This window comes from Salmo trutta, chromosome 11 (assembly GCF_901001165.1).
Source record: "Salmo trutta chromosome 11, fSalTru1.1, whole genome shotgun sequence".
NCBI lineage: Eukaryota > Metazoa > Chordata > Actinopteri > Salmoniformes > Salmonidae > Salmo > Salmo trutta.
Window position 1 is genome coordinate 1,246,825 of NC_042967.1, and position 20,049 is coordinate 1,266,873.

The 20,049-nt window shown below is 41.7% G+C and overlaps 1 protein-coding gene across 3 annotated transcripts in view; it reads left to right on the plus strand.

Annotated features, from left to right (window-relative positions):
• Positions 1–18,481, plus strand: part of LOC115202072 (arfaptin-1-like) — a 41,843-nt gene extending 23,362 nt beyond the window's left edge. For 2 of the 3 annotated variants that reach the window (XM_029765939.1, XM_029765941.1), the window contains 6 exons: positions 9,032–9,139; positions 9,945–10,057; positions 10,859–11,080; positions 13,451–13,608; positions 14,107–14,281; positions 16,170–18,481. In XM_029765939.1, coding sequence (XP_029621799.1) covers positions 9,032–9,139; positions 9,945–10,057; positions 10,859–11,080; positions 13,451–13,608; positions 14,107–14,281; positions 16,170–16,325 — 932 coding nt within the window. In that variant the 3' untranslated portion in view covers positions 16,326–18,481. The remainder of the gene's footprint in view (positions 1–9,031; positions 9,140–9,944; positions 10,058–10,858; positions 11,081–13,450; positions 13,609–14,106; positions 14,282–16,169) is intronic. The other variant, XM_029765940.1, reaches the window with a different exon arrangement.
• The last annotated feature ends 1,568 nt before the right edge of the window (positions 18,482–20,049 follow it).

Consider the following 20,049-nt stretch of genomic DNA (forward strand, 5'->3'; position numbering starts at 1 on the left):
TACTACTAAGTCTACTATTCCTAATGTGATGAGTAGATTGGGTAGTCATGATTTAGGCTAATATCTCAATCAGTGTTCGCAAAAAATACTTAAATTCATGGTTGAGTGCGTAGTGGCGTAGAGTAGGCTATAGATGACACTGGGCCAATAGTGCGCCGTTTCATGGGTCTTCCAGTCACGGCCAGCTGTGACACAGCCTGGGATTGAACCCGGGTCTGTAGTGACGTCTCAAGCAGTGCCTTAGACCGCTGAACCACTCGGGAGGCCCCCGCAAATTGATTTTAACAAACAATTGGTCCGCCAAAAAATGCCGCCCTCCTTTTGAATTTCAAAATCCCAATGTGGCCCTCGAGCAAAAAAAGTTTGCCCACCCCTGCTATAGGCTATATGAGATGCGTTTCTTGGATTTTTATAAATACAATTCTATTACACTTTATATGACTGGAGATGTTAGCAGAATCTTTTTTAGTATGACAAAAATTACAGGGTAGCCTACTCTGCTGACACTGACAAACAGTTCAATAAAAATTATGACTGAATCATATAGGTCGACGAGAAGGGGAGACACACTAATAGCCTACAATTGAGCCCCACAGTGGTGTCATAATACCCATAAAACCTAGCGGTCAAACAGGGAAATGGTTCCAATCATTTTTCCACCATTAATTTTTCCCATAGGGTATTTTAGAAACACTTAAAAAAGGGCTGTGTTCTGTGTAGGCTTACCCTTGCGTAACGTTTTGATTAACCATGTAAATCCCTCTTGGACAAGGTGACTTTATCAATATATTTGGCTCTATTTGCATGATGTCTACTTAGATGCTAATTAGCAATTTAGAATCTGAGAGTAAGACTACACATCCCTGCAACCTTTGCTAACAGGTCTTGTGACAATTTTAAACTTGCACAAGACTGTACACAGGATTGTCAATTTTAAAGAAATGTAGCCAATTTATGAATTACTAAATTTAGCGAACATAGTTAATCAAGAGATTCTTACCTTTGCCTTGATTCGGCAATCTCGTTCAGATCATGGCATTTGTAGTTCTTTATGATGGCCACATTAGCAGCTAATTAGCATTTATTTTGGGGGTGGGTAAAACAGGCGAATAAATTGAAGTCACCTTGTCCTAGAGAGATTTATCAAAACGTCACGCCAGAGTAAGCCTACACGAAACACAGCCCTTATTTTAAAAGTTAAAAAAAATGAATGCTGGAAAAACAATTTAACCATTTCCTTGTTTGAATGCAAGGTTTTATGGGTGTTATGACTCTATATGGTACTCTATATGACATCCATCTAACCTGGAGGAGGAAAGTATTATGCAAATTGGAGTGGATCTAGGGTTTCTGCGATGATGGGAGCCACGACCAGCCTTTCAAAGGACTTAATGGCTACCGACGTGAGTGCTACGGGGCGGTAGTCATTTAGGCAGGTTACCTTCGCTTTCTTGGGCACAGGGACTATGGTGGTCTGCTTACAGACTCGGTCAGGAAGAGGTTGAAAATGTCAGCGAAGACACTTGCCAGCTGGTCCGCGCATGCTCGGACTGCACGTCCTGGTAATCCATCTGACCTTGCGGCCTTGTGAATGTTGACCTGCTTAAATTCTTGTTCACATTGGCTACGGAGAGCATGATCACACAGTCATCCAGAACAGTTGGTGCTCTCATGCATGCTTCAGTGTTGCTTGCCTCAAAGCGAGTAGAAAAGGCATTTACCCCGTCTGGTAGACTTGCATCACTGGGCAGCTCGCGGCTGGGTTTCCCTTTGTAGTCTGTAATAGTTTGCAAGCCCTTGCACATCCGAAGCGCATAAGAGCCGGTGTAGTAGGACTCAATCTTAGTCCTGTATTGACGCTTTGCCTGTTTGATGGTTCGTCGGAGGGCATAGCGGGATTTCTTATAAGCATCCGGATTAGTGTCCCGCTCAATAATAGCGGATGTTGCCTGTAATCCATGGCTTCTGATTGGGATATGTACGTAGGGTCACTATGAGGGCGACGTCGTCGATGCACTTCTTGATGAAGCCAGTGACAGGTGGTATACTCCACAATGCCATTGGATGAATCCCGGAACATATTCCAGTCTGTGCTAGCAAAACAGTCCTGTAGCATCCGCGTCATCTGACCACTTCCATATTGAGTGAGTCACTGTTACTTCCTGCTTTAGTTTTTGCTTTTGCTTTTTGTCCTGTTGAAAAACAAATGACAGTCCCATTAAGCGCAAACCAGATGGGATGGCGTAACGCTGCAGAATGCAGTGATAGCCATGCTGGTTACGTGTGCCTTGAATTCTAAATAAATCACTGACAGTGTCACCAGAAAGCACCCCACCACCACCACCACATCTCCTCCAGGCTTCACGGTGGGAACCACACAAAATCTCAAATTTGGACTCATCAGACCAAAGGATAGATTTTCACCAGTCTAATGTCCATTGCTCATGTTTCTTGGCCCAAGCAACTCTCTTATTATTGGTGTCCTTTAGTAGTGGTTTCTTTGCAGCAAATCAACCATGAAGGCCTGATTCACGCAGTCTCCTCTGAACAGTTGATGTTGAGAAGTGTCTGTTACTTGAACTCTGAAGCATTTATTTGGGCTGCAATTTCTGAGGCTGGTAACTCTAATGAACTTATCCTCTGCGGCAGAGGTTACTCTGGGTCTTCCTTTCCTGTGGCAGTCCTCATGAGAGTCAATTTCATCGTAGCGTTTCATGGTTTTGGCGACTGCACTTGAAGAAACTTTCAAACTTCTTGAAATTTTCATGATTGACTGACCTTCATGTCTTAAGTAATAACTGTCGTTTCTTTGTTTATTTGAGATGTTCTTGCCATAATATGGACTTGGTCTTTTGCCAAATAGAGCTCTTCTGTTTACCACCCCTACCTTGTCACAACACAACTGATTGGCTCAAACGCATTGAGGGGAAAGAAATTCCACATTAATTTAAATGTTTTCCACCTCATGAAACTGGTTGAGAGTATGCCAAGACTGTGCAAAGCTGTCATCAAGGCAAAGAGTGGCTACTTTGAAGAATCTCAAATATAAAAGTTATTTTGATTTAACACTTTTTTTTTCAGTTACTACATGATTCCGTATGTTATTCCGTATGTTATTAACACAAGCTGTATAGATTTGAGGCTGTGGTGGAAACTGGGAAGTACTTACCATGCCCATTCAAGCCTACTGAGGGAGGTGAAGTCACTGAGCACAGAGACTTGACGTTTGCATCGATTGACTCTTGTGACTAATTAACAGAACCAAAAAGTTTCACTTCAATGATACAGTATCTATGCAACAATGTTCAACTCGACTGCCCTTTTCAGAAGTTTCAGGTCCACGTAATGTCTTTATATCAGTGATATTCTTTTTCCTCATTTTTTTCATCTATTTGTCATTTAATGTTACACTAATAAGGACGTTTTTCAGTTTAAATTATTATATCAATTTCTTGCAACCAATATATTTTATTTATTTATTGGGGATACAACCATCCCAGCTCTGCAAATTTTGCTATGAAGTGTCAGAATCATTAGATGATCACTTGTTTTGGTATTGCCCATATGTACCTTGTTTTTGTTCACAGGTTCAGGAATGGCTGAAAAATGTAAACATTTACCTGGCGCTAACTCTGCAAATACCACTACTTGAGGATTTGAAAAGTCATAGTATATCGATCAATAATATAATAATACTCTTAACTTCTTACCGTCCCACCTGGCCAACATCCAGTGACATTGCAGAGCGCGAAATTCAAACTACAATATTATAAATATTTAACTTTCATAAAATCACAAGTGTAATACATCAAAATAAAGCTTAACTTGTTAATCCAGCTGCGGTGTCAGATTTCAAAAAGGCTTTACGGCGAAAGCAAACCATGCGATTTATCTGAGGACAGCGCCCCGCATACAAACACATGAAAAACATATTTCAACCAGGCAGGTGCAACATGAAAGTCAGAAATAGGGATATAAAAAATGCCTTACCTTTGATGATGATCTTCTGTTGGCACTCCAAAAGGTCCCAGTTACATCACAAATGGTCCTTTTGTTCGATAATGTCCTTCTTTATATCCATAAAAACTCAGTTTAGCTGGCGCGCTTCAGTCAATAATCCACCCAGTTTCCCTCCATCAAAATGCATAAAAAATGAATCACAAACGTTACTAAAATTTTTCCAAACAAGTCAAACAACGTTTATAATCAAACCTTAGGTACACTAATACGTAAATAAACGCAAAAATTTAAGACGGAGAATCGTTATTCTCTTTACCAGAGAAAAATACCAAAAAACGCGCTCTCTTCCACGCGCTTGGAAACACTACAGCCAAAATGGGAGCCACCTAGAAAAACTACAATTTCTGGCTCATTTTCCAAAAACCAGCTTGAAACTCTTTCTAAAGACTGTTGACATCTAGTGGAAGCCCTAGGAACTGCAATCTGGGAGGACTTGGCCTTTTAACCTCTACGGGCTAGGGGGCAGCATTGAGAATTTTGGAAAAAATATGTGCCCATTTTTAACTGCCTCCTACACCAACTCAGAAGCTAGAATATGCATATTATTGTTCAGGTTTGGATAGAAAACACCCTAAAGTTTCTAAAACTGTTTGAATGGTGTCTGTGAGTATAACAGAACTCCTATGGCAGGCAAAAACCTGAGAAGGTTTCATGCAGCAAGTGGCCTGTCTGACAAGGAGTCGTTCTTCTTGTCTCTGTTTATTGAAGAGTGGGGATCTTAGCTGTAACGTGACAATTCCTAGGGCTCCAATAGGCTCTCAGAACCCGGGAAAAACCTGAACGATGACGAGGCAGCCTCAGGCTGAAACACAGAATCCCCTTTTCCAAGTGTCGCATCAGAGGACAATAGAATTAGGCGCAGCGCGATTCGACCCCGTGGAGTATTTTCCTTCGGCTGTTTAGCTCATTGCAGATTCCCGGTCGGAATATTATCGCTTTTCTACAAGATAAATTGCATAAAAATTGATTTTAAACAGCGGTTGACATGCTTCGAAGTACGGTAATGGAATATTTAGAATTTTTTTGTCACGTTCTGTGCCATGCGCGCGGCCGTGATTTAGCATTCTGATAGTGTCTAGAACGCACAAACAAAACGCCGCTGTTTGGATATAACGATGGATTATTTGGGACCAAACCTACATTTGTTATTGAAGTAGAAGTCCTGGGAGTGCATTCTGACGAAGAACAGGAAAGGTAAGACCATTTTTCTTATAGGAAATGTGATTTTGGTGAAGGCTAAACTTGCCGGGTGTCTAAATAGCTAGCCCGTGATGGCTGGGCTATGTACTTAGAATATTGCAAAATGTGCTTCATCCGAAAAGCTATTTTAAAATCGGACATATCGAGTGCATAGAGGAGTAATGAATCTATAATTCTTAAAATAATTGTTATGCTTTTTGTGAACGTTTATCATGAGTTTTTCTGAACGTCACATGCTAATGTAAAAAGCTAGTTTTTGATATAAATATGAACTTGATTGAACAGACATGCATGTATTGTATAACATAATGTCCTAGGTGTGTCATCTGATGAAGATCATAAAAGGTTAGTGCTGCATTTAGCTGTGGTTTGGGTTTTTGTGACATTATATGCTAGCTTGAAAAATGGGTGTCTGATTATTTCTGGCTGGGCACTCTCCTGACATAATCTAATGCTTTGCTTTCGTTGTAAAGCCTTTTTGAAATCGGACAGTGTGGTTAGATTAACGAGAGTCTTGTCTTTAAATAGCTGTAAAATAATCATATGTTTGAGAAATTGAAGTAATAGTATTTCAAACGTTTTAAAAATCGCGCCACTGGATTCAACTGGCTGTTACGTAGGTCGGACGAATTCGTCCCGCCGGTCACATAGAGGTTAATTAAAGTGATAGCCATTGAAAATAGAGGTAGGCTGAATTCTTTTTTTGGGGGGGTGGTTTGTATACTCACAGGCATAGTTTTAACATTTCTAAAAACTTTAGAGTGTTTTCTATCCAAATCTACATATGTATATCCTAGCTTCTGGGCCTGAGTAACAGGCAGTTTACTTTGGGCACGCTTTTCATCCGGTTGTCAAAATACTGCCCCCTACCCAAGAGAGGTTAACAAAACATTTTCATTTACAATCTGTAGAAACTATGCGAATAGAAAGGTTCATGACTTTTATGAAACAGCACAGTTGAAAAACATATGGCTAATAGAAACCAAAACTGGATGGTGGGAGGGGTTGAGGGGACCTGAAGGGTGGGACAAAAAAAACAAGATGACTAATGTAAAATATACTGTCTATAAAATATGCTGTCTGTAAAATGTGTATATAGTATCTATAAGCAGGAAGTAGAAGCCTAAGTATTGTTGTCCATTAGTTTACTCCAATTAGGGGAGGGATGTTTGGTTTAGGGGAAAATAATAAAGGAGGAAAATATATACTGCTCAAAAAAATTAAGGGAACACTAAAATAACACATCCTAGATCTGAATTAATGAAATAATCTTATTAAATACTTTTTTCTTTACATAGTTGAATGTGCTGACAACAAAAACACACAAAAATAATCTATGGAAATCCAATTTATCAACCCATGGAGGTCTGGATTTGGAGTCACACTCAAAATTAAAGTGGAAAACCACACTACAGGCTGATCCAACTTTGATGTAATGTCCTTAAAACAAGTCAAAATGAGGCTCAGTAGTGTGTGTGTGGCCTCCACGTGCCTGTATGACCTTCCTACAATGCCTGGGCATGCTCCTGATGAGGTGGCGGATGGTCTCCTGAGGGATCTCCTCCCAGACCTGGACTAAAGCATCCGCCAACTCCTGGATAGTCTGTGGTGCAACGTGGCGTTGGTGGATGGAGCGAGACATGATGTCCCAGATGTGCTCAATTGGATTCAGGTCTGGGGAACGGGCGGGCCAGTCCATAGCATCAATGCCTTCCTCTTGCAGGAACTGCTGACACACTCCAGCCACATGAGGTCTAGCATTGTCTTGCATTAGGAGGAACCCAGGGCCAACCGCACCAGCATATGGTCTCACAAGGGGTCTGAGGATCTTATCTGGCGAGCACATGGAGGGCTGTGCGGCCCCCCAAAGAAATGCCACCCCACACCATGACTGACCCACCGCCAAACCGGTCATGCTGGAGGATGTTGCAGGCAGCAGAACGTTCTCCGCGGCGTCTCCAGACTCTGTCACGTCTGTCACATGTGCTCAGTGTGAACCTGCTTTCATCTGTGAAGAGCACAGGGCGCCAGTGGCGCCAATCACCAATCTTGGTGTTCTCTGGCAAATGCCAAACGTCCTGCACGGTGTTGGGCTGTAAGCACAACCCCCACCTGTGGATGTCGGGCCCTCATACCACCCTCATGGAGTCTGTTCTGACCGTTTGAGCAGACACATGCACATTTGTAGCCTGCTGGAGGTCATTTTGCAGGGCTCTGGCAGTGCTCCTCCTGCTCCTCCTTGCACAAAGGCGGAGGTAGCGGTCCTGCTGCTGGGTTGTTGCCCTCCTACGGCCTCCTCCACGTCTCCTGATGTACTGGCCTGTCTCCTGCTAGTGCCTCCATGCTCTGGACACTACGCTGACAGACACATCAAACCTTCTTGCCACAGCTCGCATTGATGTGCCATCCTGGATGAGCTGCACTACCTGAGCCACTTGTGTGGGTTGTAGACTCTGTCTCATGCTACTATTAGAGTGAAAGCACCGCCAGCATTCAAAAGTGACCAAAACATCAGCCAGGAAGCACAGGAACTGAGAAGTGGTCTGTGGTCCCCACCTGCAGAACCACTTCTTTATTGGGGGTGTCTTGCTAATTGCCTATAATTTCCACCTGTTGTCTATTCCATTTGCACAACAGCATGTGAAATGTATTGTCAATCAGTGTTGCTTCCTAAGTGGACAGTTTGATTTCACAGAAGTGTGATTGACTTGGAGTTACATTGTGTTGTTTAAGTGTTCCCTTTATCTTTTTGAGCTGTATGTATGTATGTATGTATGTATGTATGTATGTATGTATGTATGTATGTATGTATGTATGTATGTATGTATGTATGTATGTATGTATGTATGTATAATCATAATGAAGTGGGTACACTTTGAAAGGGGTAGTCCTTTCCGACATGGCTAGCAGATATGGTAGCATATAATCATAATGAAGTGGGTACACTTTGAAAGGGGTAGTCCTTTCCGACATGGCTAGCAGATATGGTAGCATACAGTAGTGTTGGTTGATAGTAGCCACATTCTTAGCATGTGCTTTAACACCCAGTCATCACCAGCAAGGCGGCGTTGGGTTGAACCAACTTTGAACTCTGCTGTTTGTTGTATACCTGCCTGACTGTGGGTTTGTGGTGTTCATGAGGACACATCAACACGCTGAGAATGTTCCTGACCTGACCTGGGCCAGTATTCACAAAGTGTCTGATCTAGGATCTGTCTGTATGATATTACATTCCTTATGATCTAAAAGGCTAAACTTATCTTAGATCAGCACTCCTACTCTGAGACACTATGAATACAGGCCCCAAGCTGATCTGTCACATCTCAACTGGCTTACCTATAAAAGCGTTCAAAGGCAAGTCTATGAAGACAGTAAGGCCATAATGATAGAACACTGGCATTTTACAGCAACATCTCAGTGCTTTCCATTAAAAGTCGAGCATAGGCTTACCCCATGGAGTTTTCACTGAGAAGTAACATCAAACCAAATATCAAGGTGCAGGTATAGTACATTGTCCAATGTGATGTCAGGTAGTCCATTTGCTCTAGGAGTCTTTACTTGGTACAATATGAACCTAGTTGCGCCACTGAACCCATTGGATCCCATTTTAGTCCAGTGGTACTGTTATGTGCCTGTCATCTCCAGATTACACCCCTTATTTGGTCTTAGTGGTGTGCCGCCACATTTATAGTGCCATTTTAAAGGAACACCCAAGGAGGACCCACGGGAGGTTCCATTTGACAGCTCTAGATAGAGGGGTGTTGATGAATTGACTCACTAATCAATGGCCACTGTTGCCTGCTGTTTCCAGTGTCGGCAAGCCAGCCCACGTCTCCCGTGGCACCTGTAGCTCCCAGCTCGGCCGTGGCTAGCCGCCTGGCGCGACCCATCAGCGATAGTCAGACTGAGATACAGAAAGGTACCTACAGCAACCGAGACGAGAAATACGGACCTGCTTTCTGCTCCCACTCTTCTTTCTGGTTGGGATTTTCTCCCTGGCTCCCTCTTTTTTATTAAGGCTCTGTCATTCCTTCAAAATCCATCGTCCACGTCCTTCATCGACTTCTACTGCCGTTTCTCTTCTGTCTTCGCGTCCTTCCCCTCTCTCTCTCCCTATTCGTTCAATTTCACCTTTGGCTTCTAGCTGTGAAGGATGTGACTACCTGAAAGCTTGACGGTGGTCTCTGGTTCGTAACAGCTGAGGTTAGGCTACTGGCAACTAATTCTGACGGTTGTCTGCATTTCTCCCATAGCTGGCTGTAAGGGTCCTTGTCTTGTTTCAACATTTCACAAACACACACACTTGCTAGAACCAACCAAGCCTTACACAGCTTCACCCGAGTTTTAATCAGCATCCCTGCTTAACTCCTGTCTCCTCCTTGCATCACTGGGCTCCCGTAGTTCCTTGCAGGTTGTCCCTTCTACTCTAAATGAAACTCCTTGCAGTTGCTTGTATTTCCCCTGCAGGTAAACGTATATACTTGTGGTATTTTAGCTGAAGATGATAATTGTCATAAGTATCATAGTCAGCATCTAACTTTGACTCAGTGTCTCCATGTTCCAGTCTGACATAACTGGACATTGCATATCAATCCTATGATTGATTCACCATAGTCTCACATCTACATTTTATATTCTCTTAACACTTTATGATATCTTACCAGAGCTCCAAGCTAACAGATACAGCCTCTCTCAACATTCATGACAGTCGCCTTTCTCTTCAGGCACTATGCAAGGGCAGCCACATAGCGGGCCGGTGGTCCTGGCAGATGACCTGAAGAACCCGGCCGTGGAGAAACTGGAACTAGTGAGGAAGTGGAGTATCAACACGTACAAAGTAATACTTGCCACCAGCACCTACTGCCCCCTCCTTCTCTCACTCACATATTCTCAACCTTGCTTTTTCACACCTCTATCTCCTTAGTCCCTCCCTCCCTCCCACAATCCATTTCCGACTTGGACAGGTAAACTACCCCTTTTCATTTTTCAAACTGGCTGGCATCTGCAGCTGGCATCGCAACACACACACACACAGCTTTTCATAGATTGGTGAGCTACCTATGATCTCATCTGTCCATAATTCCCCATTGTGCTGTGAATGTTTACTGATGGCTCCCCTGCTTTATTGTACACTTACAAAAGAACGAAACAAAAGGGTTGCTGTAGAACATCTGATGCAGCCAAACTGTTTCTCAGTGATAATGCACTACATACACATTTATAATATCCATTTAAAGATATTACCTTGAAAGTGATCACAGCTTTAGATGACCGTTAAATAAAATCTGTCTGCTCTGAGCCAACACACAGGCTTTAGCTTGGAGGGCTAACATGGTCTTGAGACAAGTCGATGACCTGGGTTTGATACCTGGGGTTGGTTACACTAGGATTCTGACTGTGTATCTGATGTTGGGTTCTCAATGCTAACAATGTTAGTGCTAACTCGTTTGAAACCAAGATCAGCTACTCTCGGATGCTAACACTGTCGTTCGAAACCCCAGGTCAGTTACTCTGGGATAATATATGCTAACACTAACTTGTTTCAAAAGCAAGGTCCGTTATTTTAGAATGCTAATGCTAAATCGTTCCATTTCTTTGGTCAGTTACATTAGGAATGCTAACACTTCTCTCCCTGCAGTGCACCAGGCAGATCTTGTCGGAGAAGCTGGGCCGCGGCTCACGGACGGTGGACCTGGAGCTGGAGGGGCAGATCGAAGTGCTGCGCGACAACAAGCGCAAGTACGAGCACGTGGTCAAGCTGACCCAGACTCTGGCCATCCAGCTCACCCAGATGATGCAGATTCAGCGTCAGCTGGGCGACGCCTTCGCTGACCTCGGCCTCAAGTCGCCGGAGCTCCATGTGAGTCAGACACTCTTTTTATTATTATTATTATTATTATTGATTTTTTTACTTTGACCTTACCGAGCAACCTGAAGCTGGAGAAGGTTGAAGTAGTTGACACTAACCACTGATACAGGATTAAAAATAAATCTTTATGCCCGTAATGTTAATGTAAGGTTAGGATTGGGGGTAAAGTAACCTCATCCTAGATCTGTGGTTTGGGGCATACCTTGTAAGGATGGCCATTTCTGGCTCTGGTTCTTTGTCAATACTCTGAAATGACTTCCTTTCCTCATCACTTTTTTTTTCATAACCACTGATAGCTAGGTGAAAGAACTGGATAGGTTTCCACTATTTTGCTTTCACCTGTCAGATCAGTCAGTGATTTTCTCCCTTTTCTTTTTTTATCTGAGCTGCTTCAGGTTGCCTCAGTGCGGATGATTCTGAGTGGGTTCACGTGTGTTGAATTCTCAAACACACTAAATGCCTTTGATAAATTGTTTTCATTTGTCTCTATATAAAATGGATTTAAAAGACTGCTTAATGCAAAGCCAGACCTATTATGTGACTTAGCTGTTTCATACATGATGCATAATTTATTATTTGTAGTAAATGTGATATTGATGTACACTGAAATAGTATGAAATGCTAAGCAAATGTCCTTTTTCCCCCCTGCACTGACTCTCTTGAACTGGCTCTATGCACACTCACACATACTACACTGGCACTCCAACACACACACACACTGCATACGCTCATACACACAAAACACGCCTACATGCATATTGACTCTACACTCACAAATACACACTTTCACACTCTTCACATACACTGCTGCTACTCTGTTTATCTATCCGTCCTGACAAGGGGTTGGAACCTAAATGATTTCCCAATCGTTTTGTTCTGAACAGAAGCGTATTTTCTTTTGTTCCACTGTTCCAACCAGCAAAATGAAGTTATGAACCGGTTCGAATCCACAAAAAGTAATGGTTTATATAGTTTCTTTCTGTTCCTTTTTTAAACCTCTGAAATCATAGTATTTTTTTTTTTTACATTAAATTACTTCACCAATTGGTAGAGCAGCTTGCTATGGAGGGGGCAAGATATGTAAATGCATTGGACAGACATGTGTAGTGAAGGGCAAGGAGAGCGCTGGGCATGAAGCAATGGGCATCTTGCTATGACATGCACGATCTGAATTAGACCCACAGAATTATATCTACGAAGGAGCGGCGTCTTTGAAGAAAGTTTGAATGTCTTTGAACTTCAGAGTTGGCTTAACTAACGTTGGACCAGAGCTAGCCCTTGATCATGACTCTCAGTTCCATTACACATAATGTGGCCTAGAGTTTTCAAGCACTAGGCCAGAGCTAGCTAGTAATGTGTGTAGTGGGGCCTCCCACTCCTCTTTCTATTCAGGTTAGAGCCAGTTTGCGCTGTCCTGTGAAGGGAGTAGTACACACATTACCAACAAACTAACATGGTCCAAGCACACCAAGCCAGTCGTGAAGAGGGCACAACAAAACCTATTCCCCCTCAGGAGACTGAAAAGATGTGGCAAGGGTCCTCAGATCCTCAAAAGGTTCTACAGCTGCACCATCGAGAGCATCCTGACTGGTTCCATCACTGCCTGGTATGGCAACTGCTCGGTCTCTGACCGCAAGGCACTACAGAGGGTAGTGTGTACGGCCCAGTACATCACTGGGGCCAAGCTTCCTGCCATCCAGGTCCTCTATACCAGGCGGTGTCAGAGGAAGGCCCTAAAAATTGTCAAAGACTCCAGCCACCCTAGTCATAGACTGTTCTCTCTGCTACTGCATGGCAAGCGGTACCGGAGCGCCAAGTCTAGGTCCAAAAGGCTTCTACCCTCAAGCCATAAGACTGCTGAACATCTAATCAAATGGCTACCCAGACTATTTGCATTGCTCTCCCCCCCCCCCCCCTTACGCTGCTGCTACTCTGTGTTATTATCTATGTGTAAGTCACCCACATGTATATATTACCTCGACTAACCGGTGCCCCTGCACATTGATACTGTACCAATACCCCCTGTATATAGCCTCGTTATTGTTATTTTACAGCTCCTCTTTAATTATGTTACTTTTATTTGTTACTTTAATTTGTTTTCTTAACTGCATTGTTGGTTAAGGGCTTGTAAGTAAGCATTTCACTGTATGCTCTACACCTGTTGTATTTGGCAAATACAATTTGATTTGATTGAGGGGTCACTCAATATCCATTAATCTCTTTAGGAAATGCATCATTTTAGGGAATTAGTATTTTGATCATATTCAACGATACTATGCTTGCTCAGATAATACAATTGTTCTATGGTATTTGATATCTTATTGAATTGTCTAAAGTGTGTGATGCAATCTTGTCTTTCAGGAGGAGTTTGGCTACAATGCTGACACTCAAAAACTTTTGTCCAAAAATGGGGAGACCCTACTGGGAGCAATCAACTTCTTCATTGCCAGTGTGAACACACTGGTGGACAAAACAATTGAGGACACTATGATTAACATCAAACAGTATGAAATGGCCAGGTAATATGAGAATATCAGTTTAAATTGGTTTACGGTTACTCGTTGACTGACTTGCATCCTCTTTTTGAACATTTTGACAGCATACGTTATTCCTAGGCAGTTTAGGAAATTGCCATGTCCAAGTTAGTGTTTTGGGGAGGTTTCATCAATGTTTTGTAGGATTTTGTTTGACTGTTGGTTGTGTTACTTTTATTTTATTTTATTTTACCGTTATTTAACCAGGTAAGTTGACTGAGAACACATTCTCATTTACAGCAACGACCTGGGGAATAGTTTCAGGGGAGAGGAGGGGGATGAATGAGCCAATTGTAAGCTGGGGATGATTAGACAGCCGTGATGGTATGAGTGCCAGATTGGGAATTTACTCCCCCTAGCTTGGTCCCAGATCTGTTTGTGTTGTATAACCAACTCCTCGTTGTCTGGGAAAATGTTGACCGTTGGCAAGTGACAAAAAGAGTATGTAGTTGACCTCCGTCTGGTTTTTGACACCCCCTGTAGGGTTGAGTTCGACGCGTACCGTACAGACCTGGAGGAATTAAACCTGGGCCCGCGGGATGCCACCACGCTGCCCAAGATAGAACACTCCCAGCAACAGTTCCAGATCCACCGCGAGAAGTACGAGAAGATGCGCAACGACGTCTCCATCAAGCTCAAATTCCTGGAAGAGAATAAGGTACTTCAGAAGCTAGTTTTTGCTGCCATTTCAGGAGACATGAGTATTCTTAGTCTTTTTTTCAGCATCAAGGGCTAGTACAGAATACATGTGACCAGATTTTGCGTCCTTACTAGGATGTAATTGTCTTGGAACCTTTGCTGTAAACTAGGGATTAACATGGGTAACAAGGATCCCGGGACTGTCTCGGGAACAATCTTCACATTTCCCGAAATAATAACCTTGGAAATTACAATATTTTTCCCCAATGTGGCACTAATGTAATTCCTTGACATGCGCATCGGCAGATTAGCCAAAAATAAAATATCACATTACCCAAGCAGGTTGTCACATGGAAGCTTTCTTTAGCCTGGCGTATTTTTTTCACACAGTCATCATAAATTCAAAGCACATGCCTAATTGACACTGCCGGACCGCACATGCAACCCGAATGCAGTTAATAAACACAACAGTGTAGCCTATAAAATGAGTGCTGCTTTGAGCTGTCATTGTGACTCTTCAGACAGTCACAAATGTTATAGGCCTATGCCCAATTTACTACATGGGCATCTCTGTCACAGACATTAAGCCTGCTAACAATTCAGAGAGGCATGAGGGGAAATTATATTTTCGCCTAGGCTATTTTCCTATTCGTTCCCACTGAAACCAAAATCCTGACTGCTGTCTCGCATGAAAATTCCTAACTTTATTCTGTAATTCATAGGTTGTATTGTCAAAGCACGTCTCTTGCCTGTGTGTCAAAATACCGCTATAACATTTCCTCCGCTTCTCTGCGCTGTCGTGTGCTTGCTGACTATATGTAAGCTTCGGTTGAGAATGTGTGATCAATAAACAATGATAGTAGATATGGATATTTTTAAAACAGAGTTGGTCCTTGTTAAAATACTTTAATATTTAAACAATTTCCACTCTTCAGTTCATGAATAAAGGGGAGATGATCTGTATAATCAACTTGCTTTTGCCAAATTAGATATTCTGTCATTCGTTGAAGGTTATCTAGCAAGCTTATTAGCAAGTTTGGTCATTTTACTTTTGTTTGACTGTTTTTGTTACAAAGTTTTGTTACCAAGTTTGTATGATTCGATAACGCTATACTCAGGGTGCGTCCTGAGTGTGCTCTGTGTCGAGAGAGTCTACTGCTGAAATGTGCTGAATTAATTGAGGAACATGGTAACGCTCTGAATTTCTGAACGGCCTGTTTCGCAATTCACCACAATGTCATTGGCGATCAAAGATAAAGTAAATATCAGTTTCATTTGCTCTGAAATCTTTACGTAGTGGCGTAGCCAAGGCGACAACGTGGTGCAGAGCCCCTCTTATTTAGGGAGAACCCTGGCACAGTGACCATATCTTGGTTTTAAATGTGCACCTTCAATTTTTGCAGTATTTCCTGGAATTCTCTGAATAAATTAAAACTTGATACATTTTCATGAAAATATTCATCGTTACTGCCAAGTCAGCCTGGTCTCATTGACTAGACCTAACATCGTAAAATTAAATCCGGGACACTCAAATTGTAAGATATATAATACGTTTGGTATGGTTACTTAAGATAAAAACGAAAATTTTAATTTCTAACATATCATACGAAATGGGTAATGGACAGCCACAAATTAATACATACCATATGTGACATGTCATATTAAATGGAGTGTCTCTGATTTACGTACAGAATAATACAAAATGTTCTGAGACCAGGTTGGCCAAATCTAAAACTGACCAGTGTTGCTGTTTGAAAAGACTGCTGGGATATTTGCTGAATCAAAACAAACTTGTCCGTTACACAGTTCTTCAACAGGCATTAACTGCGAGTATGTGTTTGTTAACTCTGGTGTGAGTGCTCATGTCCTCTTTCTGTTCTTTCTCCTCCTTCCGACCCCTTTCCCAGGTGAAAGTGTTGCACAACCAGCTGATCCTCTTCCACAATGCCATCGCGGCATACTATGCAGGAAACCAGCAACAGCTGGATCAGACGCTCAAGCAGTTCCACATCAAGTTGAAAATGCCCGGCGGGGATACACCATCTTGGCTGGAGGAGCACTAATCAACCGACCCACCCCTCCCAAAAAATCCACTGTGGTTTGGTCTGGAGAGGCTCCAGAATTATTGTGAAACAACAGGAAATGCTCTCCGCTCCCTGTCTGCCTCTGTTCCTCCCAGTTTTCTTAAGGATTGTAAAAGGTTTTTAGGCAAAGCAACACGAAGACAAAGAATTAAAAAACAAAAAATATTTGTCAATCTCTTGGTTGATAAACTGTAAGTTCTGTTTTCTACTATGCTCTTGTTCTTCCTGTACAAGGAAATCCATTGACCTTTGTTCTAATTGTGAAGTGGCAATCTCTTTTTCTCTTGTTCCCTTCTTTTTTACTTGGAACTGTTGCAGTTCTTTTCGAATCATGGGAAATTCACTTTTTGGGGTTGATTTGACAAATCTAGTGAGAAGCACGGAGATGTTAAATACTTTTTGAAAAGTGTATGGCCTTTTTACTCCAGCTTATTAATGTTGTAGCTCGATACCACAGAGACATTTTGGGACAAAATGGCCGGCGTCTATTTGGCTCTGCATCCAGTTGGATTATTTATCTCCACTTTTCTTAAAAGTCTGGCCACCCGTTGATGAAGTAACACTAATGATAGGCATCATTAAATTTACATGATGTATCATAAGCTTGATGTGACACCTGTTATACCCAGTGTATGACTGTAGGAAATGGATTACCGCCGCCTTGGAATTCGATACAGTAGATTAGATGATTGGCTTTCACTGTTTGTCATTGTACTGTAATGAATAGCGCCGCTGAGCATTTTATGACACGCGTCAATGTCATGTTTATGGTGCTATTATGTTGCAGTAATGATGTTCAAGTAGTGTTAACCATTTGTGTTTGACTTTAATCATGGGTATATGATGGACAATATTAATTATTGAATTGAACATTTTTGTAATTCCAGAGAAATTGAAGGACCGGCCTTACCACGTGAACTTGATGTGCCTTGTTTTATGTGTGTACAACTCTCTCGCTCTGTCTGGTGTTTCAGCAAAACACAGACCCCTCACACTGCCAGCTTCAGGACCACATAGCAGTAGATGGATAAAGAATGGACCAAACATACCTACATTTCATACACTCCAAACCAACATAAACCACTCAATTGTCCTATTTTACTATTACCTTGCCGTGTGAGTAGAATCCTTTTTGCCACATTTGAGAAGGGGGGTAAATAGGTGTAAACAGCTAGCGATTTAGCTGGTAATTTAAGAGTGAGACTTACCTGCTTTGAAACTAACCTATATGCTAAATGAGAACGTAAATGTTTGCATTTTGGAATCAGAGCAACAAAAGTTCAGTCTTGGCATTGTACAACGACAATCTCTATGCTAGTTAATGGCGCAAACAGCACAATGTGACATTATAGTGAAATAGGGTGATTCCCTTGACTTTCCAATTGCAGTCACTTTTTAAAACGTTATCCTCTCAAGTATATAATATCGCACATTTATGTTCTATGAGACAAAAATAAACACTTGTGTAAAAACTGTGTATATGAGATGAAACCTAAGTGAAAGTGGACTTGAAAAACTTTTTGTACATAGGAAAGACCAGCATCCTTTCCTTGAGCTTCTAACCTTTTGAATAGTTATTTTCTGAATACTATAGTTATTTCCTTCGAAAGGACCACAGGTATTCTAGCCAGCTGTCTCGTCCCTGCGGGCAAAATATGGCATAGAATTTCATAATGACGTCATATTCTGGTTGTTGAAAAGTTAGATAGCCAGATGACAACCAGGTGAAGACCTCTTTTTCATGATGCCATATTTTGGTTATCTGGTAAAGTTATATCTAAACATCTTCCCTTTAGAACCTGACCATAATGTTCACAAAAGACGCCATAATGATGTTATTGCAACCACTTTTGCCCACTGGGGTTCCTTTCTTCCACTTGTACCTACAGTACCGTTCCTGCTGTACAACAGCGTGTGTGTATTGTACATCAATCTGTTGTTCAATGACATGATGTAAGCATAGATAAATATATATATTTGTAATTTCCTCTTACCTTAGATTTATTATAGGGTATATGAATGAAGCCATGGGGCATTTTTCTCATGCTGATTAACAGATGTTGAGTTCAAAAACAGGTTTCTGAATGTCGTGCAATGTCTTTTGGGGGAAAATAATAAAATGTTTTCTTCATAAATGGCTCCTTTTGGTGTTTTTGGATGTTTGCAATAATCAAGCGCAGGCATTTTATATTTTCAATGTCTTTGCATTTGGTGCCTTTGTATGATTTGTGTGTGTACATTTGGATGATTTAACTTAATTTGGTGCTGCCACCAGGGGCTAGTATTGAGAAGGCTTAGCTACAGTATATAAATAAAGATATCATTTTCTGGTGTCACCTTTTTAAGAAAACCTAAAATGCACATTGGCGTAGCTTGTTTTCTATTGATAAAGGGAATAATTCATTATGGAAGCATCTTGTACATAACTAAAGCACATCTTAAAACAGTGGAATATTTTTAATTTTTTTTTAACAATTCCAGTGCAACATCTTTTGAATTGAGACTTTTCCAAGTATAAAGTGTTTTATTTTAGAATCACCTACCTGCAACACCCAAAAGTCTTAAGTGTCACAGGATCTAACTGATTCATTAAAAAACAGAATGGATGTGAAGTTTAACGACGGTCTTCTCAAAGCCATTACAAAAGTAAAAGCAAGTGCTTGTGGAACTGATTTGTCTGATTTGTGCTTAATAAATTGCTGTCGCTCGGCAATTTGTCAGCAATTCAACTTTGCTCGCTCCTGGTCAGTTTTCAACTATTTCAATCCTCAGATTCTATTGTTTGTCCTTTTTTTGATTATACAATTTCAGGAAGTCAAAGCCTATCAGTTTTAAACAGTCCTTTTGTGGTCATCAGACATTAACAGTAAGTGCACACTCACCGGATCTATTATTCATAAGCATAGACTCTTTGTCTGTATGGCATATGTTCTTTGTTTGCCTGGATGATATGTTACTGTAATATAGAATGATCCATTCTGTATAACTGTTTGGCATGTAAAACACCAGCATGAAGTCATAAGTGTGCCTCGAGGTGTGATGCAAACGCATACTAGCTCATCGCAGGACTAAACACCAATAACAGTAACCATAAAACCTTGACACCAACAACACATCTGTCACTACAGTGAGGGTGACAAAGTGGCTCCCCCCCACCCCTTCCCTCTCTGTCACCCCAGACCACACGGCCCTCTCTTGAGAGAGTGGTGAATTCTGGAGGGGCTCTAAATTGTTTATGTGCCCCACTCCTCCCACCACCCTTGGGAAGTAAAATAAGCATGTGGAAACCGATTGGATTAGCCATTTACACAACAGCCACCGCATCATCAGTTAGCCTAGCCAGGCGCATTAGTGAATTAGCATAGCGTCCAGTACCGCATTGGCCTGATGGCTAGGCTAAGTATCCCCAAGTCTTTATGGGGGACTTATGTGAACGGTAGGATCAAACTTAAACTTTTTAAATTGACATTGTGTGTGTATGTGTTGACATTTTGTGCCGCTATAACACATGGGTCAAAGGCCCATTTAGCAAAAGGCTCACTTAGCAATTACACAGCATACTCACAAAATGTATGCCTCCCAGAGGGTGTCATAGAAATTGATTGGTATTTGTCATTAAGACTAACACCACCAGTAGCCGATGTGTGTCCGGTGTTTTTGGTAAACCTTCGATTTATGTTTGCTAAGTCTAGATTTAAAAAAA